A 25,989-nucleotide genomic window follows, 5' to 3' on the forward strand; every position below is an offset into this window, starting at 1 on the left:
AGTCTACAATTCAGAGAGGTACTAAATAATGTGCTGAAGCTAAGTTAACACAGACATGTCAGTGATATCATAAAAATCTCAGCACCCAACCTATATCGTACTGAAAGTCCAAAGGATTCCTTTCGAAGCCTCTGACCACATAGTGCAAAGGTAAAAGGACAGAAATTTGTAAACTCTTGCAACACTGTTGAGAGTCACTAGTTCATTTTATATATGATTTGAAAGCAAAGAAAACAAGGCAAAACAAAGTCCAGAAAAGCCCTTCTACTTTTAAATTACTCTCTTTATATACTTAATATTTATATACATTTATTTAGTAATGACAGTAAAACACATCAATAACAGTATGGTATGAAAACTCATAGAATGGCCTGGGTTGAAAACGACCACAATGATCATCGAGTTTCAACCCCACCTGCTATGAGCAAGGTTGCCAACCACTAGACTAGGCTGTCCAGAGCCACATCCAGCCTGGCCTTGAATGCCTCCAGGGATGGGACATCCACAACCTCCTTGGGCAATCTGCTCCAATGCGTCACCACACTCTGAGGGAAAAACTTCCTCCTAATATCTAACCTAAACCTCCCCTGTCACAGTTTAAGACCATTCTCCCTTGTCCTATCACTATACAACCTCATAAACATCTGTTCCCCTTCCTGTTTATATGCTCCCTTCAAGTACTGGAAGGCTGCAATGAGGTTTTCCTGGAGCCTTCTCTTCTCCAAGCTAAACAAGCCCAGTTCCCTCAACCTTTCCTCATAGGAGAGGTGCTCCAGACTCTGATCATCTTAGTGACCCTCCTCTGGACCCACTCTAAGAGCTCCACTTCCTTCCTGTACTGGGGGCCCCGGCCTGGACATAGTACTCCAGATGGGGCCTCACAAGAGCTGAGTAGAGGGGGACAATCACTTCCCTCTCCCTGCTGGCCACCCCTTTTTTAATGCAGCCCAGAACACAGTTGGCCTTTCAGGCTGCAAGTGCACACTGATGGCTCATGTCCAGCTTCTCGTCTACCAGGACCCCCAAGTCCTTCTCCACAGGTCTGCTTTCAAGGAGATCTTCCCCCAGTTTGTATAAATACCTGGGACTGCCCTGACCGAAGTGCAGCACCCTGCACTTGGCCTTATTGAACCTCATTAGGTGTTCATGGGCCCAGTTCTCCAGCCTGTCCAGGTCTCTCTGGATGGCTTCCCTTCCTTCCAAAGTATTGACTGCACCACTCCGCTTGGTGTTGTCTGCAAACTTGCTGAGGGTGCACTTGATGCCATCATCTGTGTCACTGATAAAGATGTTGACAAGCACCGGTCCCAAGACCAACCCTCCACCCTGACACAGAACCACTAATCACAACCCTTTGGCTGCGACCACCCAACCAATTCTTAACCCAACAGTCCATCCTTCAAATCCATACCTCTCCAATTTAGACAGAAGGATGTAGTGAAGGATCATGTCAAAGGCTTTGCAGAAGTCCAAGTAGATGACATCCGTCGCCGCCCTCCCCCATCCACTGATGCCATCACTCCACTACAGAAGGCCACAAGATTGGTCAGGCAAGATCTGCCCTTGGTGAAGCCATGCTGGCTGTCTCGAATCACCTCTTTATCTCGTATGTGCCTTAACATAGCTTCTAGGAGGATCTGCTCCATGATCTTCCCAGGAACAAAGGTGAGACTCACTGGCCTGTAGCTCCCCAGGTCTTCCTTTCTCCCTTTCTTAAAAATGGGAGTAATGTTTTCCTTTTTCCAGTCACTGGGGACTTCACCAGACAGCCATGATTTTTCAAATATGATGGAGCGCGGCTTGGCAACCGCATCAGCCATCTCCTTCAGAACCCGAGGATGGATATCATTTGGCCCCATGGACTTATACACATTCAATTTCATGAGGATGACTTGGACTTGTTTCACTGTTACAGTGGGACAGAAACCACTCCCCACACCCTCACCTAGAGGCTTGTGGTCCTGGCAGACACAGGAAGCCTGACCACCCGTGAAGACTGAGGCAAATCACTCATTGAGTACCTCAGCTTTTTCTATGTCTGAGGAAGCCAGATCCCCATCACCTTTCATCAGAGGGTGAACGTTCTCCTTGGCTTATCTCTTCCTGCCTATGTACCTGTAGAACCCCTTCTTGTTATCTTTCACATCCCTCACCAAATTCAGCTCCATCTGGGCCTTGGCTTTCCTAATCCTATCTCTACACATGGACAACAGCCCTGTATTCTTCCCAGGCTACACAGCCCTGCTTCCACTTTCTGTACATTTCCCTCTTTTCCCTCAGTTTAAGCTGCATGTCCTTGCACAGCCATGATGGCCACCTGCCTTCCCTCCTCGACTTCTGCTGGGGGATGGAGAGCCACTGTGCTCTCAGAAGGGTGTCCTTAAAGAGCTGCCAGTTCTGTTTTGTACTAATGCCCTTTAGGACAGTTTCTCAGGGGATCCCACTCAGCAGTTCCTTGAGCAGCAGTCTGCCACCCTACATGCCACTATCCCAGCAGATATCTGGGTGGTTAAAATCCCTCATGAGGACAAGAGCCTGCAAGCACAACACCTCCTGAAGGTGAAGCAAGAAGGCCTTGTCAACAGGCTCCCACTGATCAGGTGGCCTGTAGCAGACCCCAATCACTAGATGTCCTTTACTGGACCAATCCTTGGTTTTTGTCCACAAGCTCTCAATCTGATCGTGACTGTTCCTCAGGCACAGCTCTTCACAATCTATCCACTTTCTAACATAGAGGGCAACTCCATCACCCTGTCTATCCATTCTGAAATGCCTGTGGCCCTCTATCAGGGAATTCCAATCATGAGATTCATCTCACCATGTTCTGTGATAGCAATTAGGTCATACTTCCCCAGTTGCACCATGGTTTTTAGCTCCTCCTGTTTATTTCCCATGCTTTGCACATTGGTATAGAGGCACTTCAGCTTAGCTATTGTTCTCATTGCCTTCTCACAGGAGCCCTCCCTAATACCTCCAGGACAAGTCTGGGGTTTTCCCTTACCACCTCCCAAGGTGACAGCATTCCTACGCGCTTCTCTGTCACCCAGTACACCCCCTATCCCCATCTCCTCCTTCCCCTAACTCCTCTCTTTTAACCCAACAACAGTTTTTCCTAAAACAATTATGCTAATTTGCCTTGTTTTTTGATTAAAGGAAGGCAATTTGCTTCACATAGATATACCTTGTCTGCAGCAAACTGTCTGTACCTTTGGCATGCACACAGAACATCAAAAAAAAAAAAAAAAAAAAAGGCTAAGAAAAATTTAGCATCCAAAAAGTACGCAATCTTGACATTGTGTAGTTTCTCAAAGTTTAATTACATATTGGTTGTGGAAGAGAAAAATTTATTTCGCACATTAAAACAGAATTGGGTTAATGTGATCCTAGTGACAACAAGACAACTTCGGGCACACAAGAAAGTCCAACACTACTTTTTAAGAAATGTTACATGCAGAAATTATCATCAAATGTACCCACTTGCTCACCACTACCCAAGCTATAGTTGTATGTTCATAAATTCATCCTATGAAGTGATCTGGTCCTTCTGATGCCTCCAATTTACCAACATAAATTACTGCATCTCACAGCAAAGCTTCTGTCATAAGAAAACGGTGTGGGCCCTACATTGTCTGGTGCCCAATAATCAACCTAGCTTTTAAGATCTAGAGATCAGCTGTTAAGGACACCTTAGTGCACACAGTGGAAAAATGCATATTTTCATACACATTATGGAAACGTCCACATGCTGCTCTAGTAATCTTCAGAATGGGGTGATTTTTCTCTTGAGATGTGGTAATATATTACTGGGAGAGAAAATGGAGGAAGAGGACCCAGACAGAGGCCTGTGTAATACTATGCAAACTTGCTTCCTTCCCTTTTGGTTGAATTCTAAAATGTATTTAATGGCCAAAACTGCTGTTAACTGTACTGCCAACACAGATGCAAAAGGCACGCGTGATACACTAGAATCATCAGCCTACCTTTACATCTTCTTCATCCCACACTGAGAGCCTTGTGAGCACTGCACATTTTTCTTTCCTGAACACAGCCCATTTCGCTGGTTCCGGTGTCATCACATATCTGCTTGAAAGCATTTGGTATCTCCTACTCAACCACCATTGCATTTCCCTATTTTCTCTAGGAGTCAAAATCTACTCACTTCTGTGTAGGCACAGGAGATGTTGGGCAGGCTCACACCATTTCTCTTCATCCCCATAGAGATTCAGTCTCTATGTTACCATACCAAGGAAAGAATTTCATCTTATTGCTTAGTGCCTCTGAATGTCGGTTGATGGGAGATTCAATATGAGCTGGCAATGTGTGCTTGCAGCCCAGGAGGCCAACCATATCCTGGGCTGCATCAACAGAAGTGTGACCAGAAGGTCGAGGGAGGTGATTCTGCCCTTCTACTTTGCTCTTGTGAGACTCCACCTGGAGTACTGTGTCCATTTCTGGAGCCTCCAACACAAGAAGGATATGGAGTTGTTGGAGCAGGTCCAGAGGAGGGCCACAAAGATGATCAGAGGGCTGGAGCACTTCCCCTAGGAGGACGGGCTGAGGGAGCTGGGGCTCTTCAGCCTGAAGAAAAGGAGGAGGTCTTCTCTGAGGAGATCTTATAGTGGCTTTCCAGTACTTGAAGGGAGCCTACAGGTAAGCTGGGGATGAACTTTTTATAAGGGCATGTAGTGACAGGACAAGGGGAAATGGTTTTAAACTGGAAGACAGTAGATTTAGACCAGATACTAGGAAGAAACTCTTTACTGTGAGGGTGGTGAGACTCTGGAACAGGTTGCCCCGCAAGGCTGTAAATGCGTCCTATCAGGAAGCATTCAAAGCCAGGCTGGATGGGTCTTTGAGCAACCAGGTTTGGAGGGAGGTGTCCCTGCCTATAGCAGAAGGGTTGAAACTAGATGATCTTAAAGGTCCCTTCAAACCCAAACCATTCAATGATTCTATGACTGAGTCTCAGCAAGTTCCCAGATTGTCAATTCAACACTTTAAAGATATTGAACAAAAAGTATATTAAAGTTGCATGAGAAAAATACAACTGAAAAGTCTCATTTACAGGGAGGAATGTGGCCTCCCTTTCTCCAATACTTTTGACAGAAAAGTACAGCATAGAGTATAGAGTATTTCTCCCCATGTGGGCTCTGAAATCTGTGATGATTAGCAGCAAAGCGAATGCCCTCCCCAATTCTCCACCCACAGAAAAGACATCAGGATTGGCACATTAAATCAGTGAAAGTTTCCTTGGTGCAAATAAACATGAAGGAAGCAGTGTTCTTTTCTCATGAGGGTATAGTTGTATAGTTGCTTGTCTTTGGAGGACTGGCCTACTCCTCTTTAAGCCATCAGTCACTCATTCTACAGCAGAGGAGATGGTGTGTTAAAATCATGGAATATCTTGAGTTGGAAGAGACTTACAAGGATCAAGTTAAACTCCTGGTTCCATACAGGGTAACGCAAAATTCAAACCCTGTGTCTGAGACAGTTGTTCAAATGCTTCTTAAAATCTGACAGGCTTGGGGCCAGGACTCACGGGCCCTTGGGAGACTATTCCAGTGCCCAACCACTCTCTCAGTGAAGAATCTTTCCCTAATATCCAATCTTACCCACCTTCTCAATGCAGCTACATGCCATTCCTTCAGGTCCTGCTGCTGTCACCACAGAGAAGATATCAGCACCTGCCCCTCTGCTCTCCTGGTGAGGAAGCTGTGGGCTGCCGTGATGCCTCCCCTCATTCTTCTCTTCATTGGGCTGAACAAACCAAGGGATTTTATCTGCTCCTCATACATCTTGCCCATACTTCACCATTTTTGTGTCCTGTCCAATATTTTCTGTCTTTCTTATATTGTGGCTCCCACAGTGCGTGAGGTGAGGCTGCACTAATGCTGAGCAGAGAGGGACAATCCCTCACCTGGATAGCAATGTCTGGGGAGAAGAAAAGCACTTAATGCTTCACCATGCCTAACTCAACTGAAATGCCTGCAGGGGCCGTATCTACAGGAATAACCAAACTAGTCCCAAGTTGCTGGATCTCATGCCAGCATCCGAAGTGGCTCCTGGATGACTCAGGAACATCAACACAAGGAAAGACAATTCAGCTTTGCATTTCTTGTAGCCCTCTGGTGTCATTACAGCTCTGGAGAACCACAGAATTCAGTTATTGGAATGTATTTCTCTCTGTTCAGGCTAACTTCAACACACTTCCTCTTGTAAAACATAGACACACAATATGCACTGGCAGCTCTGAGGATAAAGGGCTCTCTTAGGATTGTCACTGCATCTTCGCATTGATATCAACCTTTTCTTCAAGCTCTCCTATACTATCATCAGTGTAAATTTCTCAGGATGCATCTAATCAGTTAGGAAAATTTACAGTGAGACTGGCCACGTTTTGAATTTCTGAGACAACACGGACTGAACTTGATTGAGACAGGAAAAAAAGGAAAAAAAAAAATGAGAGGAGTGTTACCAAGTAGTTCCATATATAACGGAGTATTAGAACATAAGTCAATTCTAATATATTCTCTAGCTGTCCTGTTCAATCTCTCATTTATTTCAGTCTTGAATCCCTAAATGTCATTTATCCTGTGGGAGAACTATTACATGCACTCATTTATAGTAGTGACATCTGTTTCAGAGAGCTATCAAGCCCCCAGCAGCACCAGACACCTACAGCTTTAGAACTGGAGGTTGTCCCATTGCACTTTATCACAGACCATGTGAGATACTGTGTATCCATTCTCTTTGGAAACAGCCCTCCAGTATCAAGAGTAAGGGTGACTTGCTCACTCTGCTCTTCCTTGCTGTTTAGATGCTAGACACCTTATCCTGCAGAACCCTTCCTCCCACTCTGTCTGGGCTTGTACCAGTCTCACAACATCATGGAGAGGAAAGAATGCACTCTGCTTTTTGGAAGAAGCTACATAAACAGCACAAACAGGCATTTAAAAAGAAAAGCCACATATAGATAGTTTCAATCTGGATATTGGTTCTATCTGCTTCTATCAGAACAGTTCTGGGCATCAAGAAATGCTGTTGAATATCTGTACACAACACCTTGAGCACCAACTCCAAATTTTTTTTTATAACAAATTGGACATAATTTTTCTTCCCAAGTCACTGAAAAGACAAAGCAAAATCAGCTGGGACACCAGTGACACTGGGGAGGCAACATGACAGAGCTTTCTTCTCCATTAAAGCAAGGTATCTGCTGCTTTGATAATATTCTAGTGTGCTGTGCTCTCATTGAGCTGCCAGGGAGTAATGGCTGAAGCCAGTTGCGACAAGGAAAATGCATGTTACACTGACCTCAGAAGTGTAATTCAAAATCTACGCTGCTACACCCACAGAGGAGCAGTTCACACTCTAACCCTAGGAACCATCTGTGTAGACATGGTATACATAGTCTCAGGAGAGGTGCCCTGGACTTAACACCAGTATGACAGAGAACAAAAGATGGCTTACCGTAAACGCTTTCTACCTGAAAAACGTACAAGTTATGCTTATGACCTGAGAGGGAAGTGTTACTGAGCCTAGCTCATAGAGAAGTCCCTGCACCACCCAATTTGGTATAATAGCTCGAAGAAGCCACTGCAGCCTCTCAGAGCAGTTTTCCTGTAAACAGACAGCTGTAAATGTAGGAGAACACAATGGCTTCTTGCCAAAAATATACATTTTAATAACTTTGCAATTGTATACTTCTCTAATCCAATGACTCTTCTTATTTTAAGAGCAGCCAGGGAGTAAAACAGTATCACCACTAGATTTTCTGATGCTTCAAATTTTATAATGAAGTTTACAACATCTTGGTATATATATGTAATAAATGATTCATAATAAAGGTTATAATGATGTGACACATTTTAGCAAATTCCTGAAATTTGGGATGTTCAGGTGATAAAACAAAATCAAAACTAAATTCAACAGTAAATATTAGAATAAAAATAATTAAATTCTATAATTTAAAAAAAAGGTTGTGAATTGACTCTGAGTGTTAGTATTCCTACCAAGCTGATTTAATTTCCTTAGAGGGATGTATTTAAATATGATGCATTGTTCTGACAGAAATGATTGTGGGTCTGCAAGTGCCAGTATCCATAGGCAAAATTTTGAATACGGGTGGCCTCACTGTGTAGTGGCACAATTTGTGTGCAGTTGCTTTCGAGACAAGTGACTCCAGTCAGTTTGCACAACAAAGCAGTTCAAACAGTAAACCATCTTGAACCACCTTAAACCATAAAAATCACATGAAATTAAACCCACTTTTAATTGGTCATGCTTTCAGATTAGTGCTACTAACAATGGACTAACAATTAGTGCTACTAACTAATACTGGACAAGGGATGTGGAACAAGTTTCAGATAATCAAAGCCACTTTGCTGAAAGAAATGCTGCCAAACATGTCTTAGCTCACTGTACTCTTGTCACAGTCTAATATCCTGAAACTGTGATCCCTAAGGCAGGCTTCCAGGGAAAGCTACAAGGCAACTAATTGCAGTATTTCTTTCATGCATTTTCTTTCATGCTTTGGAATATTTTGAAAATTTCTTTTCACTTGAAAATGAAATAATAAACATTTTACATTTTCACTCATATTAGATACATGGACTGTTCAAAGTTGACCACTTGAGCTCCAGTTCTTAAACAGAATAACAACAATCTTTCAGTTTTGTATTTCCAATGCTTTTTTTTTTTTTTTTTCAATTATAAATCAAAAACTTAACTACTTAAAGGCTTGCCCTTCCACTTCAAGAGTGGAAAAGGACAAAAGCATGGTTCCCTGGCCTCTTCTCCCAAGGAGGCAGAGAGATGAAATTTTTAAAAAGTCTCCTAACTTCTGAGATTGTCATCTAAAGAAAAAGCAGATATATAAAGTAGAATGCACATATCCAAGGTTGTGCAGACTGAATGAGCAGTGATTGACTGCTTTTGTTCCCCCTTCTTGAAAAGCAGCGACAAATGCTGTTTGTGGGCGGGTGAAACTCTCCAGCACCAGTAACACTGTGGAGGACTGTGAGACCTCCAGAGTTATGCTACTAGGCACAGCTGCACAAATACTCAGCTCAAAAAGTGGGTGTCTCAACACCACCCCCTCACAGTCATTTCTTCCCATTAGCTTATTTCCTCAGTAAGGTCTATGTGTTTTCTAGCGAGAGGGAAAGTGCTGGGTGACAGATCATTGTGATAAATTTCTGTATCTAATGACATATTGATGTAATTTTCATCACGATTCGCTGAAGGAAATCAAATATTTTCACCTCATTCTGAAGAATACAAAAAATGCAGAGAGGTAAGTGGGTTTTTTGACCTGAATATTTAGGAATGACCTCCTTGACAGCATGTTGCAATTATTTTTCTGTTATCCCCTTAATCGACTAATTATCTCTTCAATAGCCACTACACTTACCATAGCCATCCAGTTTGAAAAATGATCATTCAGTGTCAATGCAGCTTCCATTGTACCAATTTTTACCAGCAATAAATGTAATATCAAGGGAATATAAACTAGAGATGCGAGCATTTCATACCAGTCACTAAATAAACATCCTTCTGTGAGTTCAGTGGTGAGTAAATGTAAGATCCTAGAAGGACAGAAACCATGTTAGAAAAGACTTGTGACCTATACTGGGTGAAAACTCATCCCACCTTCATAACCCCACTTCTTTTCAAGTGACAAGGGAAACACAGCAGACTTATCATCTCCTTGTCAGCTCCAATACATCCACTGGAGAGTTGTATTTGCTAACAAAAGTAAAGTAATAGAAAGCAAAAGACCATTTTGAAAGACTCTCCAGCACTCCAGCACTAAGAGATGTTCACTGCTATGGCAGTAGCAGCCACAGGAACACTTTTGAGCAGGGGCTTCTGGTGGCTGCTTTGGCTTGGTGATACCATAAGAGGAAAATAACACTTAATTTTACTCCCTTACTGGTGAGCGAGAGGAATGTAATAAATGACCCTTGACACAAGGCACTTGATGGAGAATTGATCAGTTGGGATTAATGGCCCTTTGCTGCACTTGTGCAATAAAATTTTTTCAGCCAGCCATTAATTTTTGGCAAATGCTCTGTACCTCAGTTATTATTACTTAAATATACTGTATATACAGTCAAATCAAATTATGGATAGGATACCGTCAAGCACAGATAAGGGAGTAAACTTACTGTGTTATTCAAGCTTTTACCTTCAGATGACTGTAGTTTGGTAGTGAGAAAGTTAATTGTTCATGCCCAAGGAAAATGCCCTTGCTTTGTCCTTGTGTAGAACAATCACAGGATTAGGAGGATTAGGACTAGTTGCAAAAAACAAAACAAAAAAAAAACAAAAAAAAAAACCCATCAATTACCTTCATTTTTCTGTTATGGTCACAAAGAATGTCTGTATAGTGTACATATGTGCACAGAAGCTTGGTCTGATTTCACATATGTTTATCACATAAAATATATACAGTGTATTAAGCACATGCCATGCAGTATGGTACTTTCAAAATGGATTTGGGCTGACTATGTTAATTATGTGCATCAGCACTGTAAGCATATAGTGAAGATAATCCTAAAGAAAGGCTAATAAAACCTTCCCATTGCATATAAGTTCCCTACTGTCACTGCACATCACAGGAACACCATTTTATAAAAAGGAGTTGAACAACATTTTATTGAAGTTGTGGTTCGCAAGCCTGAGTCTGTAAAGCCAGGTATTCCATTGCTATTATGGAAATTAAGATATAGCATTGTTTACTGGAAATTAAGGTATAGAACTGTTTACAGGGGTACAAAAGCAGAGTGTAGCTGGTATGCAAGGAATTTATTCCACAGAAGGAAGGCAACCTTCCCTAGGTTGTTGGTAATATCAGGAGAACTTCATGTGTTGATGCTAAGAAGAAATGGCACGGAGAGTGGAGCAGAATGGAGTCTCTGCAGCCTGGGTTCTGTGACAGGAACTCTACTGTACTACAGTACTGATAAGTTGCATAGTTGCTACCCTGGGTCAACAGTCTGCCTTCTTTTGACAAAGTGCCATCCTTTGGGTGAACTTTGCTCATTATGTGCTCATTTTACGCCCATTATAATATCAAAACACATTGCCATTCAAAAAGCTACCCACCTTTAAGGTGCAATCACCACTCCCTGAGCTTGCACTCCAAATTTTTTAGCCTATACCTTTAAATGCGAGGCAAGAGAATTTTACACCAATCATAAACAAAGGTATGCATGACTAGTGTCACTCAAGCTCTGTCTGAAAAATAATAAATAGTATAAAAATGGCTTAAGAGAGGGGGGATTTGGGGGAAGATAGTCAGGAGGACACTCCTGACTTCTGGCATCAGTTGATGAGCTGAGCCTCTCTTCCCTCTCCATGGGGTTGCCTATTGAGTAAGAGTCACACACCCAGTTAATAATGGGTGCTTCCTCAGGCAACTTAGAAATCTCTGCAGAGCTGCTTTATAACCTAGCTCACTTGTGGTGAGGCTGTATTATTCTTAGTTCTTTGCACATGCCTTGGAGACAATGAATTTAGCACTGGCAATCCAAAGAATTTGTGCATCTATTGCTTTAATAAAGCACATTATTCACTAAGCTAGCAGTGTGAATTCTGATTGAGTGCAGCCAAATTTCTTCACTGATCTAGCCACGTGAATTCTGATTGAACACTACTAGAGGAATAATGAGGAGATCATGTGTAGCTCATTGAAAGCCACTGAACAAATTGGATGGAGCACTATTTGTGAGTCTGTATTCAAGACAATTCATATACTGAACACCATCAGAATTAAAGTGCCAAATTAGGCATAACTAAGGTGTGACACCAGGTACATCAGCTTCCATCAGTGAGACCACACAGTGATTTGAGAAAGACTACAATCAATACAATTTTAGAAGCTTTTGTAAGTGACTTAAAATAGATCTTGTATAGAAGTACAAGAATACTTGTATAGAGGGACAAGTGCCTTGACATAAAAATCCAGCATTAATTGCATCCACAATAGCTATACAGTGTATTATGTTAAGTATGAGTGCAAGCTTTTTACTAACAGAGGGAATTTATAAGCCTACCAGAGACTGTGTAGAGCCAAGGATGATCCACAGATGCCTGACTTTAAAATCTCAAATATTTTCTTTGTGTATAGAGGCAATATCTGGAGATGTTTTACCTTTATGAGCTACCCATTTTTTTCTCCACCAGGCCTAGATCAGCATGCCTCCTGAGACAGACTGCCCTGAGATGCAGGGCTGTCCTCAGGTGCTTCCACCAATGAAAAAGAGCATGGGCCAAACCCGAGGGAACAAAGTGAGGAAAGTACGCATGAGCCTTCCCCTCACTCCTGCAGTCATCTGATCTCTAGAAGCAATGGGGGACTCATGCCAGGCAAGCCCTGTCTCTGTTTATCAAGCTGTTTCTCACCTTGGTTTGGCCAAGTGAAAAGGGAGTTTCCCAAAACACGTGAAACCTGATTTAGAGTTTCAGTCCTCCCAGTCATTGTCATTCTTAACATCTGCACTCTGATCATGTCTTGGTAGCTCTGCAGATTGTACAGACTTTAAGGTGAAAAGCTGAATAATACTGACAGTCGTAAAAGGTGACAAAATGAGGGCCTAGCATAGTGCATGTGCTATAATAATATATAACCAGGGAACAGTAACTTTCTGCCTCCGCATTTCATGGCTGCATTTGAAACTGGGGAATTAAGTTTGCGTGCTCTGAATTACTTTGGCCTTCTTCAGCCTTGAGCTTAAGGCAGTTGCTGAGAAAATTGTTCTGTGTAACCATCAAATTTCAAGAGATTATTTTGTCTGGTACTAATGACTGAACCAAAGCTGGGGAATATAAGCTTTGATCAGGCTTGGATGCTGAATAGCTGCATATTCAGTCCTAAATATGCATTTTCTGGCAACTGCCCTTTTAATATGAGCATGAGCTTCCAGGAAAAAAAAAAAAAAGGAAAAAAAAAAAAGTGCATGGGTTTTAAGGACACAATACTGGATAAAATTTATTCTCAGATCCTGGCCCAAGAACACCCCATGAACCTAATGCACTATAACTGAGAAAGCAGCTAAAGTTTCTTACATTTTTCTTCTTTTGTACAGTGATACAAACAGTTCTACACAATGTGTTGAACCATAAAAGAATCAAAAAGAAAGTATCAATTTCTTCATAACAGTGATCAGCTCATATAGCAAGAATTAAAGTTGTGATTTTTGTATTAGTATTGTACATGTTGATGGAAAATGCACGTCCACTTTAAGGGGCAGCAAAACCCTATAATGAAGGTTAATAGTAATTAAATTATTTACTTCACCAACCATATGGTGCATAAGAGAAATGGTGTTGAATAAATGATTTGAACAGTCTTTATGTCCTGGAAAAATATGAATGCAATAGAACAAAAAGATATATTTATATGCCATAAACTGAAATTCTGCTCTGAGTAGCAAAAAGGCAGGAAGACATAATTAGGTGATATTGCCAGGTAGCCTTTGTGCACAAGCGTATTTGACAAACATGTAGTTCTAGAAGAATTATACTTTAGGTTAATATATACAGTTAATGGCCAAAAACGGCTCTCACAAACCTGTATGTCCTGCCACTCCAAAGAAACGTACCAAGGAAGAAAACAGCAGTCCACTGAATCTTCAAGTAATTTCTGCCTCCTTCCTTATTCCCATTATATCGATACTTCATCAGCTTATTCTGATGGCACTGACTAACCACTGGCTCTAGCTAAATTTTGCTCTTAAACAACAACAACAACAAAAAACAACAACAAAAAAGAAACCCACCACCACCAACATAAAACACTTCCTATATCTTTTTTTTTTTTTTTTTTCATTTTTTTCTCTTCTTCTAATGATAATGCTTTCCAAAAACAGCATGGTTATGGGAATGTAAAAACTAACCGTGACCACTGGTTAATGCAAATCTGCTTGCCTCTACTGTTGCATACTTCTTTCTTTATTTTCCCCTGTTCACTGATGTATTCAATTATTTGTATAAGACTGATAGCTTTTTGAGGCAAGGATTATATACTTTTTTTTAAATCAGCTATATCTCCTTTGATTTACTTATGCATATACAACGCAAAACACTCTGCCCCTGAGAAGCAATTACCAGTTCCCATGAAAAGAATCCATTATTTGTATTAATATATTTTAGCTTTAAAACAAAGCAAAACAAAAAAACCCACTATTTTTTTTTTTTAAATTTAAGATTCAATTTTGTTTTAAAAACCAAAACAAAGCATTTGGCAAACAAAGAAAAGCTATATAAATATCATTGATTAATAATCTTTCATATACCAAAATACTTTTTCATGTCAGTCTTCATAAGGTATTTGTGGATTTTGTTTATAATATATGGCTTTATTTCACAAAAACAAACAAACAAAAACAAACAAACAAACAAAAACAAACACAAACAAACAAAACAAAACAAAGCATTTCTACCGGCATCATTTAGTAACTTTAAACAGATGCTGACAGTGCACATGAGATTATTTGCCTCCTTTGCACTCATCCACTAAGATGTCATTTTAATACTTTGTTCAGAAGCTGTTTTTTGTCCTGTCTATTTGATGTTCCGGGGTTTTGAATCAGATTCTGTGAATTCTTTTGCCTATGAAATATCCTAAAGCTAATTCTGCACCATTTTTATCCCAGCAGCACTGAAAGGTTTCTGTCCAATGCACAGCTCAAGTTGCAGTGATGCTGAATTCACAAGGTGACAAACAGGAGGAGCTTGCTTGATTTTGGTATTCAGCCTTTTGTTCACTCCTGACTGAACAGGCACTGCAGATGAGAAATTTGATTGAGAAAGAGAAATTTCAGGCCAAAAACCTACAGTGAGATGCAGTCTCCAGAAAGGTTACAAAGTTCTTCTGAACTGCAAAATAGATTGCTGCTCACAGGGAGCAGTATGATCCACTTTGCTGAAGGATGAAAAAAAAATCTTGCTCTTTCTGTTTTTGATGCCTTTCATCATTCTTTATATAGGAAGGTGTCTTAGTTTCAGCTGGGGTAGAATTGTCTTTTTCAGAGTTTCTGGTATGATGCCATGGTTTTGATTCAAGGAGAAAAGCAATGTTGATAACACACTGATGTTTATAGTTGCTGCTCAGCAGTGTTGTACAGAGCCAAAGCCATTCTCAGTGAAGGGCCCAAGAAGCTGGGAGGGAACAGAACTGGGACAGCTGACTTAAACCAGTCAAAGCAATTCCATAACATATGGCATCACGCAGAAGGAGTTTTGAAGGGGGTAGAAATTCATCTCACTCTTCTGGTGCTTGGTAGGCTAGATGGGCATCAGTTGGGGATGTGGAGAGCACACTTCTAAGAGAGCTTGTGTGTCACTTGTTATACACATCTGCATATGTATATATCATAACTATTATCCTTTTTCTTTTCTCTGTCTTAGTAAATAGTTTTATCGCAACACACAAGTCCTCCTCCACTGGCTTTCTTTTTCTGATTCTCTCCCCCATCCCATGGGGAAGAGAGGGAAGCGAGTGAACAACTGTTTGGTGCTCAGCAATCTGCTGAGTTAAACCACAACACTAAAGCAAGTTGTTGATGGTGGCCTGACACTTGGCCAGATATTGCCCTGTTCAAAAATCAGAATAGAACAAACATAATTTTCCCACAATGAAATCAGGACACAAATTCCCAGCAAACGATGTTTTCAGCTATCAGCTTTCCATATTTATCTTGCCTTTTGGAAATCATAGAATCATAGAATTGCTAAGGTTGGAAAAGACCCATACGATCACCCAGTCCAACCATCCACCCATCACCAATAGCTCTCATTAAACCATGTTCCTCAACACAACATCCAAATGTTCCTTGAACACCTCCAGGGTCAGTGACTCCACCACCTCCCTGGGCAGCCCATTCCAGTGCCTGACCACCCTTTCAGAGAAGTAGTATTTCCTAACGTCCAGCCTCAACCTTCCCTGGTACAGCTTGAAGCCATTCCCTCTAGTCCTATCATGAGTTACATGAGAGAAGAGGCTGACCCCCCGCTCACACAACCTCCATTCAGGTAGTTATAGAGAGCAATAAGGTCTCCCCTGAGCCTCCTCTTCTCTAGACTGAACAATCCCAGCTCCTTCGGCCGCTCCTCATAAGGCCTGTGCTACAGACCCCTCATGAGCTTTGTTGCCCTTCTCTGAACATGCTCCAGGGCCTTGATGTCTTTCTTGCAGTGAGGGGCCCAAAACTGAACACAGTACTCGAGATGCAGCCTCACCAGTGCTGAGTACAGGGAGACAATTTCTTCCCTGTTTCTGCTGGCAACACTGTTTCTGATGCAAGCCAGGATGCCACTGGCCCTCTTGGCCACCTGAGCACACTGCTGGCTCATGTTCAGTCTAACATCAATCAATACCCCCAGGTCCATTTCCTTTACACAGTCTTCCAGCCTCTCTGCCCCAAGCCTGTAGTGTTGCTTGGGGTTGTTGTGGCCAAAGTGCAGGACCCGGCATTTGGTCTTGTTGAACCTCATCCCATTGGCTTCAGCCCAGCTATCCAGCCTGTCCAGATCCCTCTGTAGGGCCTCACTAGCTCCAGGCAGATCAACACTTCCAGCCAACTTGGTTTCAACTGCAAACTTACTGAGGGTGCACTCAATGCCCTCATTGAAGAGGATAGGCCCCAGCACCGACCCCTGGGGAAAATTGATCTTTTACAGTGTGAACATGGAGAGGTAGAAAAAAGAAGAGAAAAATTTGCATAGTACCGCTCTTCCAATTTACTTATCTTGTAACTCCGTAAGGCATCTCTCATACTCAAGTAATGAGCTTTTTAGTAAAAAAACAAAAACAAAAATAAGACACAGTCCCTGCAAAGTAAAATCAACAACAAATATAACCCTTTCACCCTACTAAATGCTAGAAGAATGCATGGAAAGAAGGTTTTCTCTCTTAAATAACTTAATGTAATATATTTACATCTGTATAACACAGGGACTATGTTTCTAGTATAAAATGGGGGAAAAGCTCTTTATGACTCAAGCTATGTTGGAAAAGAAAGAACAAAAAAGACATTTATTGTGGAATAAAAGTGTTGTCACATTGAATTAAATAAAGACATTATACTGGGCTAGAGTTAATCCACCTGCAATTTCTGCACTAAATCATACATCATTGATAGAGCAATCTATTTTCAGAGGTGGCCTGCATTGGTAATAACAGGCTATTTACTTCTAGCCTTGAGTCTCATAGTTCAGTTTCCTTTTATTGCCCTAAGAAAGGTTTGGAGACATGGTCTCAGATCTCCAACCTATGTCTACAGAGATGAATGTATTTTTTTAAAAAAAATTGAAACAGTCTTTTACACTGCTTTGGGTTTTTCTTTTGTGTATTACTTGCTGTCACTCCATGAACAAGCACAATATAACATATGAAACTCCCTCCAGTATTCCCAAGAGCAAGTATTCATTTTTTTTCCTTTACATATCTCATATGGATACACAGAGGAACATCATGTTGCCTTCTGTTGCAGAGAAACTCAATTACCTGCCTGTGAGTCTCTAAATACTGGCTAAATTAGAAGCATAACGTGATTTAAAAGAAGTGGTAGAGATATCTCTAGAAGAGGCATCTGGAGAACACTTCTAAGTCACTTCTGATTCACCACTCAAAACTTTCATGGAGACTGTATCATGAGCCTATGGAATGGAAGGTCCAGCAGCAACGATGCAGAAAAGTGCAGATTACTGTAGAGTCTGCACTGGAAACAAAGTAATTATCTCCATATCCTTGAAGCAGTGAGTACCAGCAGGTCTTTTCAAAAGCCACAAAGCCTGTATTCCCCAAAAGGAAAGGCCAAGAGAGTGGAGGTAGGTATTGACTTCTGTGTTGTAGTTCACTCTTCTCAGGTTCAAAACAATTCAGCTTGCCATCTATATGAGCAAATCCAGCTTTGAATTCCTAGGGGAAGCAGACCATCAGATAGGTTTTGGCAAGAAACAGCAGTGGATATCCATTTTTGCGTCTTCACCTCCACATGTTGCTGGGCATAGGAATCAAAAGACAGCCAAAACACAAGTGAAATATGAATGAGACTGGTGTGAATAATGACTGCAACAACTAGCTCACCTGGGGCACATCTCCTGCATGTAGACAGAAGCTCAATCAAAGCAGTCTGGTACAAATGATGTGATTTAATAGGGAATGACTAAAGTTAACTCAACCTGATATGTGAACATTTTGTGTCAATCACAACCTGAAGATGAATAGGAAATGCAGATTCAACTGTTCCAGATTTTGAGTAGTGGCTGACCCTGACATTTGGTCTGAACTTCACAGACAGACATCTCTCTCTGTTCAACTATAGGTGTGTCTCCAAATCAAACTGTCCATTTCATCTGCTTGGCACAGCAGGTCTTTGCATTGACAATCCCTTAATTCCTTCCGGTAAAAACATTAGTCAGGTCAGCTCAGCCAACAAATGGGACTGGAAAAACTAATCTTATCTGGAGCACATCAGGAAGCATAAAGGTGTACTGCTCTGACTGCAGCAGCAGTTAGTTCACTTGGGGAGGGTGAGGCAGTGAAGTACTTCTCCCATTGCTGCATCAGGAGCACACAGAGGACACAGCCTCAGGGGAGGATGTAAGGGTTTAAGTTAAGGGCCTGTCACTGCAATCCCCTTTGATGAAGTAATCCCAAAATGTCTCTTTCCTCGTTTGCATTTAAAAGTCTCTGTAAAACAGACCAGGCTTAATCTCCATGAAAGCACTCTGTTAAATATAAATGTTTAAAGCAAGTACATCATCTCTAATGAAAACATTCCTTTTTTTCAGCACAGCACAGCAGTACAGAAGCAAGAAGCTCCAATTCAGATCAGCTGCCTGCTCTGTATACTTACAGTTGGTATGTGGTTTAACAGAGATAGGCCCTGAGTTACATATGTGAATCCATTAATTAATGCTAGTGCCTGTGGTACTAATGCAGCACATGATTTTAGGCAGTCAAGCTCAAAAGTCCTCTCTGACAAAATGAGTGCCATAGTTCCTACTATAAATTGACCTTTCAAAACTCTCTGGGTTCACATCAGACTATCCTAGCACCTGCTTCTCTCTCTCCCTTCACCTGTAGTTTACTGAGCATTGGTCCTTCTTGGGTTAATAAGCTTCATTTTCAGTCATCTCATTTTCTATGCAGAACTTAGATAAATCTTGAAAAGAGACATAAATTAAGTGAACAAAAACTGAACAGCTTTCTTTTTTTCCTGTAAGAGCTTATATTACAGGACTAGGGAAGTAATCCTACTCCTATACTTGGCACTGGTGAGGCCTCACCTTGATACTGTGTTCAGTTTTGGGCACCTCAGTACATAAAGGACATTGAGGTGCTGGAGCAGGTCCAAAGAAGGGCAACAAGGCTTGTGAAGGGCTTGGAGAATATGCCCTGTGAGGAGCAACTGAAGGAATGGGGGCTGTTTAGTTTGGGAAAAAGAAGGTCTCCACCTTATTGCTCTCTTCCAATATCTGAAAGGTGCTTACAGAGAGAGCGGGGCTGGTCTCACTGGTGACAAGACAGGGGGAAATGGCCTCAAGTTGCACCAGGGTAAGATTAGGCTGGATACCAGGAAAAACCTCTTTACTGAACGGGTTGTTAAGCACTGAAATAGGCTCCCCAGGGAGGTGGTTGAATCATCATCCCTGAATATGTTTAAAAACCACTTGGATGTGGTGCTCAGAGACACAACTGTGTAGAGGGTTGTTAGAGTTAGGGCAGTATGGTTAGGTTGCGGTTGGACTTGATGATCTTTAAGGTCTTTTCCAACCTGAGCAATTCTATGATTTTATGTATGATGCTTCAACAGTTATTACATTAAAATCCAAAATAATGTAAGCTGTACCTAGCATACTAAATTACCCTCTCTCTATGTAACCCAAGTATCCAAGAGAAGATACATTAAAAAAAAAAAAAACCCTAAGACAGAAAAAGTGACAGAACAAAATGGGCACTATGCCTTGGTAAAAACTAAGTAACTTGTAGTAAGAACCTAAAGCAATATTCATACACTTTCTCCTGGGTAATCAATAGGCAATAACTATTTGATGATCGGCTCTTCAGATCACAGTTAAGTTAGAGATGGGTTCAGAAATGTTTTCTTCCAAGAAACCAATTCAGCTGCTCCAGGAAAACAGGAGTAATGTTTTCTTGTGATGCTGCCTGCATCATCCGTGTCTTTAACCATACTGAGTGCACTCCTGTTATATAACTGTCCCAAGAGGTCTACCTCTGCTAGAATTAATGACCTGCCAAACCTCACCAGCTTGCCTTGTAGTACCAAGACCATCCAAATCACAAATGCTTACTAAAGCTGCTATTTCTCACTAGTCCTGCCTTGCAACACCATGCAGCCACCAGTAGACATGGAGAGGTGGCTGCGGATTTTCTTTCTCCTGCATACATGCATAAATATGGAGAAACCTGGAGAACAAGGTAATGAACCAGGATCAGTTGAGTGATGAGCACACATCATACGCTGAAGCCACACTAAGCTGGGAGAGATGTTTCAGTTCTCCTCTTCGTCTTCAAGGCAAAAAATATAGATCTATGTTTTTTTTCATACAAAGGTACTACTTTGGAAATAGTTGCTGATTTTTTATTTTTTTTTTAACATTATTACAGGACTCATCTTTTTGAAAGTCTACCTGATGACATGATCACAACATGTCAGTACTTCCTTAACTACAGATATAGGCTGGTTTGCTTAGCAATAGGGATTAGTACATTAGTTTAAGAACCAATATATTAGTTTAGCAAAAGGAATCCGTAAGTGATAGGCCTAAAACTTTCCATTTCAGCTTTAGTGGGTGAATAGTCTTGTTTTCCTCAATAATTTTGCACCAAGGAAATAACAGAATACTTATATCTTTTGCCTCAGTGATTTTGCCTCAAAAGAAGCACAGGAGTCATAACGGAGCACTTTTATCTTTTGTACCCAGTAGGTGCAAGGACATCGTCCTCAGAATTCCACGTATATTGTTTTAAAAGTTTCTCACTGTGGCCTAACACGCACCGCTAATTTTCCAAATTAGGGAAAAGCGGATAAAAGATAGTCAGAGGTCTCAATGCTGAAGCTGATGGTGGAAAATGGAGAAAAGAAGTAGGTGGGCACTTGACCACCCTAAAGACCATGGAGCATGCTCAAAGGGACATTAGCATATATGTATGAGTTCTTGAAAAAGAATGAATATGTATGCCAAAGTACTGCATATGTATGTCTTAACTGTGTAAATGTAGAACCTGAACTCTGACAGGGTGTGCTTGCTGGTTAAATCACCTGGTAATAAAGGAATGCTACTTTCTAACAGCACAGTGGAGTTAAGGAGTTTTCTCTCTGGATTTCGGATGACACTACGAAGACACAAACAGTAGATGAGAAACATTGAGATCTGAACCTGCACTTGTACATATACAAATGATCCTAGAACATAACCACAAAAAAAAAAAAAAAAAAAAAAAAACACTTGCACAATCCTAAAATAAACAAAAAACAACTAAAAAAAAACACATAAACAGAGACCTTCTTGTAACTTTTAAACTTCTTCCCCCAAGAGAAAAGACTTTAAATTGGCACTTGGAAAAGTTTCATATTGATATAGGATAAAACAATTTATTCTCAAGATGTCAACTGAGCAATAAAGCATAAATAACCACGAAGTACTTGGCAACTTTTCTGCAGTTTGCTGTATATTATTGAAGACTTTTTTTTTTCTTGTGTACAAATGAGCACATATATTATCTGACCTGTCATTAGCTTATAAAAAAAATTGGAGTATAAATTGCTCGTGATTATATAATATTTACATGCCAAGATTTGAAGAACAGCCCTTACATAGGCCTGGAGTTTGACAGGGACTATATCTCTTATTAGAGAGTAAGAGAACTGCATTCTGTAGTGCAAAGGTATGCAGAGGTATACATTAGGAAAGAATCAGGGAGGGTGAGAAGGAAATTGCCTAACTTCTTTCTTGTAACGCATTCAGATGCCAAAAAACATTGTTTTCCACTTTGTATCATGAAATATAAGCAGAAGAGAAGGGATGTCAAAAATTTTCCCATGTACAGTGTAGATGAGTCCTGGAGTCAGAATGGCTACTCTTGAGATGCTGCAGTTTCAACATTGCCTTTAGCTTTAAAGTGCATAAAATCAACACTGAGCTCATGCAGGCTGCTGACAGTTACAACAGAAATGAGAAGGTGTCCTAATGAGTACAGCAGACTCATTTATGATTTATACAAGTTCAAAAGAAGGAAAGCAAAGCAAAATACAGTCACCTCTATAGCCTGCAGCTTATATACTTGTAAATGTTTGCCTCTGGGACAGTTTATCTAACCTCCTCACCTACAGAAATATTTGCCTTGTAAATGATTTTACCTTTCACACTCAACATGTTTATACTCAAGTACAAGGCATTAGCAGCTATTGGCACATCAAGCTCATTCCACATGTGGTATTGATTCTCCAGCTAGCAAAGCTGCCCCTCTTCCCTCACAATTTCAGGCATTGTGTCCATTTTACATCTCAGTGCTCTCTGGTTGGGGTTTAACAATGGGCTATTACTATTACTGAAAAAAAAAAAAAAAAAGTGCTTCATTGAGGACTTGTTGGTTATTATTATTATTTTACTTGTGTGATGGGGCACTGGCACAGGTTGCCCAGAGAAACTGTGGGTATCCCAGCCTGCAGGTATTCAAGGTGAGATTGGATAAAGCCCTGGGAAACATGGTTTGGTGGGAGATGTTCCTGCTCATGGAAGGAGTGATGAAACTGGGTGGGCTTTAAGGACTCTTTCAGTCCAAGCCATTCTACAGTTCTATGGCTTCCTAGTCTGCTCTGGTACTCAGAGAAATGAGAGAGAATACAAAGAACTGGTGAGAACAGCCAAATAAAGTGGTGTTTGGCCATAACAAAAAATCATGTTAAGTGAAAATAGTAACAAAAAATAAATGCATTCAAATGCCAGAGTGTAATATCCTGCAGGTTAGATTAATTCAAAAGCAAAATGCTGTATTAGGGAAAAAACACTGTGACAGCAGCAGTTTTTAAAAACCCACCAAAAGCTCAATTTCAGCCATTTTAGCAAAGACTTTGGGTGGATCAGCTTCATAGCAGAAATTCACATTAGGGGAGCCTTCACCGAATGCTAAAACCGTAGCAAAAATGCCATTAGGAAGGGAGGACACAGATCCTGAGGTGCAGAAGCACCGACCTGATGTGGGTGGAACTGGGAGGTGACAGCAGCCAAGCCCCCCCACAGGTATTAAACCTGCCACTAGGGAGAGACTGGAACAGGACGTGGAGACACAGAAGACAGGGGCATGGCAGCTTGCGTGGGCAGTTCATGCAGGACAGCCGAGCAGAGAATAGATCTAATGCTAGATCATTAGATGATCGTCACCCTCAAAGTACAGGGTCATCACACTCACACACACACAAAGTGCAGGATTACCACCTTCCAAGGTCAGAGACTTAGTCGTGGTATCCACCCGAAGGAGTGTCGTGGTATCTGTCTCTGCTAGGAAGGATACTGCAACCCTGACTGAATTCAGAGCCAACTATGCAGCTGTCCAGACCTCCATCTGTGTACAGTGGTAGGGTACGTGAGCCTCTCACTAGCATGGCGGTAGACCAAATAGCTGTGTAAAATGTGAGTAGGTAGATTATCTGTTCTGCCTTGTGGCTAGGCTACAGGATGAAATACATAGTTAAAAAGTGTCATGGGAGACAAAAGGAAGGAGCAGGGTTCATGGCTGGTGCCACAAAAAACAAACAAACAAAACCTTCCCCCCGCCCCCTCCCCCAACAACCAAATGCCCTACCATGCACTGAGTATGGGGGTACTAGATGGCGTTTGTCTTTCTCGAAGAAGAGAAACCCGTGGGAAAAGCTAGTGGGGCTCACTGTGAGGCTGAAGGGGCGGGGGTGGGAGTGATACTGATAAGGAGTGGGATGGCATAGCTACCTTAGAGGGACAGGGTGCTAGCACGGGCCTTGAAGGATATGCTGCCTTGAGAGATGCTGGCAACGCTGCAGCATGTACGAACTCTTATGATGAGGCAGTGACTGATGGAGCAATAGGATAAGGCAATGGGGAAGAAAAAAATATCAAGGGAAATTAAGGAGTTATCCTTTAAGGAAGTGACAAGACCAGCAGCCCGTCAGAATTGCATCTACACTAATGCACGCAGCTGGGGAAACGAACAGAAGGAAACCTAGATATAGAAAACCTAGAAAACCACAATACAACTATCGTCACTGAAACCTGGAGCAATGATTCCCATGACTGGAATATGGCTATCAACAGCTACAAGGTATTCAGAAGAAATAGGAGAGGAAGGAGGGGAGGAGGTATTGCTATCTACATCAGGACAGGAATAGAATGTGAAGAGCTGTCATTAAAGAATAGTCGAGAGCAAGTCAAAAGCTTATGGGTAACAGTTAGAGACCAAGGCAGTAAAGGGAGCCTTGCGATCAGTGTCTACAACAGGTCACCCAATCAAACAGAGCCTATAGATGGAGCCCTCTACCTCTAGCTATAGGAGGTCTTGGGATCACAAGTGCTCATCCTGCTAGGGGGACTTCAACCACCCAGACGTCAGCATGGCAAGCTGTAAGCAATCCAGGACGCTACTGGAATGCACTGAGAATAACTGCCTGAGCCAAATAATAAACATCCCCATCAGGGGAGATGCAACATTGGACCTGCTGTTAACCAATGCAAAATGATGAAATGATTTCATCAGGACTGGTAGCTGCCTGGCCTGTAGTGACCACGTTGTAGTTGATTTCATGCTCCTGAGGGATATGAGAAAGGCAAAGAGTAAGATTTGAATGATAACTTTAAGGAAAGCTAAATTCCAGCTCTTCAGGGAGTTAGTCAACAAAACACCCTGGGAAACTGTCCTCATGGATAAGGGTTAACAGCAGAGCAGAGCTATGAGATCTTTAGGGAGGCTTTCCTTAGCATGCAAGAGCTCTCCACCACCCAGGTGTAGCAAGTTAGAAAAAGAAAGCGAGAGACTGTTGTGGTTCAAATAGGACCTACAGTCAAAATGCAGAGCAAGAAGAAAATGTTTCCATCACTTCACCTGCAGTGCCAGAATCCAGTTGTTCCTTTTCCAATTACACTGTAGAGCTGGCATGGCTTTTCTGCCATGTGCCTGTCATTGGGCCTGTGTGAAAGAAGAAAATGAGGTTCTGTTTTGTTGACCTTTTAGATGCAAGTGAAATGGTTGCCCTGTTTCCTTACACATCAAGTGCTGCAGGTCTGCTGTCTGCATTAACCTTTGCGGAGCAACCCTGTGAGATGCTATCTTAGCACCAGCAATGCAGACATCAAGGTGATTGACAAGGGATTCATGGGAGGTAACATGCAAACAGCTCAGCTAAAGGCATTCTTCTCCTGCACTGGAGAAAGTATTTTTTATGTTCCAGTGCTTAGTTGGTCTGTGAGTCCCGCAATTTGCTTAGCCAAACAGAACTTCAGAGCAGATGGTTTCTAAATTTGGAGAAGATAACCAGTTTGTTATTTTCTCCATGCGCATTCCGTAGTTACACATTAGTACTGAAATAGTTTGAAAATTAAACTGGGAAATAAAATTGGGATCTTTACCAACAGAACACCAATTTCAGGACCATACAATTTTTAGTGTGTGCTAGGTTTTCACCTGTACATTTTGCCTAAGATTTGTTTATGCTCTGATTTGACATTCCTTGCTGCCTACTTGCATAACCAATGCCACACCAGTCAGCCGGAGTCACTGGGGTGTTTACCTCCCAGATGCGTTTTCTCATAACAGGATGACATTCGCTCCGTCAGAGGGAAGTAAGTGGAGAAACATAAGGAAATAATTCACTGTGCTTGTATAGCACCTGCCACCAGCAGCTTAGGTCGGTGCTTTATGAAAAATAAGTGCACTGCCTAATCTGGAATACACATTTGTAGTGAGAAAATGCTGCATTCCCATTC

At 41.5% G+C, this 25,989-nt stretch overlaps 1 protein-coding gene across 19 annotated transcripts in view; it reads right to left on the reverse strand.

Moving 5' to 3' along the window:
• TPK1 (thiamin pyrophosphokinase 1) overlaps positions 1-25,989 on the reverse strand; it is a 347,987-nt gene that overhangs the window by 13,875 nt on the left and 308,123 nt on the right. For 8 of the 19 annotated variants that reach the window (XM_015275899.4, XM_040696442.2, XM_015275896.4 and 5 more), the window contains one exon: positions 4,474-14,789. The exons of 9 other annotated variants lie outside the window; for them this stretch is intronic. In XM_015275899.4, coding sequence (XP_015131385.2) covers positions 14,635-14,789 — 155 coding nt within the window. In that variant the 3' untranslated portion in view covers positions 4,474-14,634. Of the gene's footprint in view, positions 1-4,473; positions 14,790-25,108; positions 25,193-25,989 lie in introns of those variants that run through there. 2 more of the 19 variants (XM_046933885.1, XM_040696444.2) reach the window with 1 other exon arrangement.

The sequence above is a fragment of the Gallus gallus genome, chromosome 2, assembly GCF_016699485.2.
Source record: "Gallus gallus isolate bGalGal1 chromosome 2, bGalGal1.mat.broiler.GRCg7b, whole genome shotgun sequence".
Lineage (NCBI taxonomy): Eukaryota > Metazoa > Chordata > Aves > Galliformes > Phasianidae > Gallus > Gallus gallus.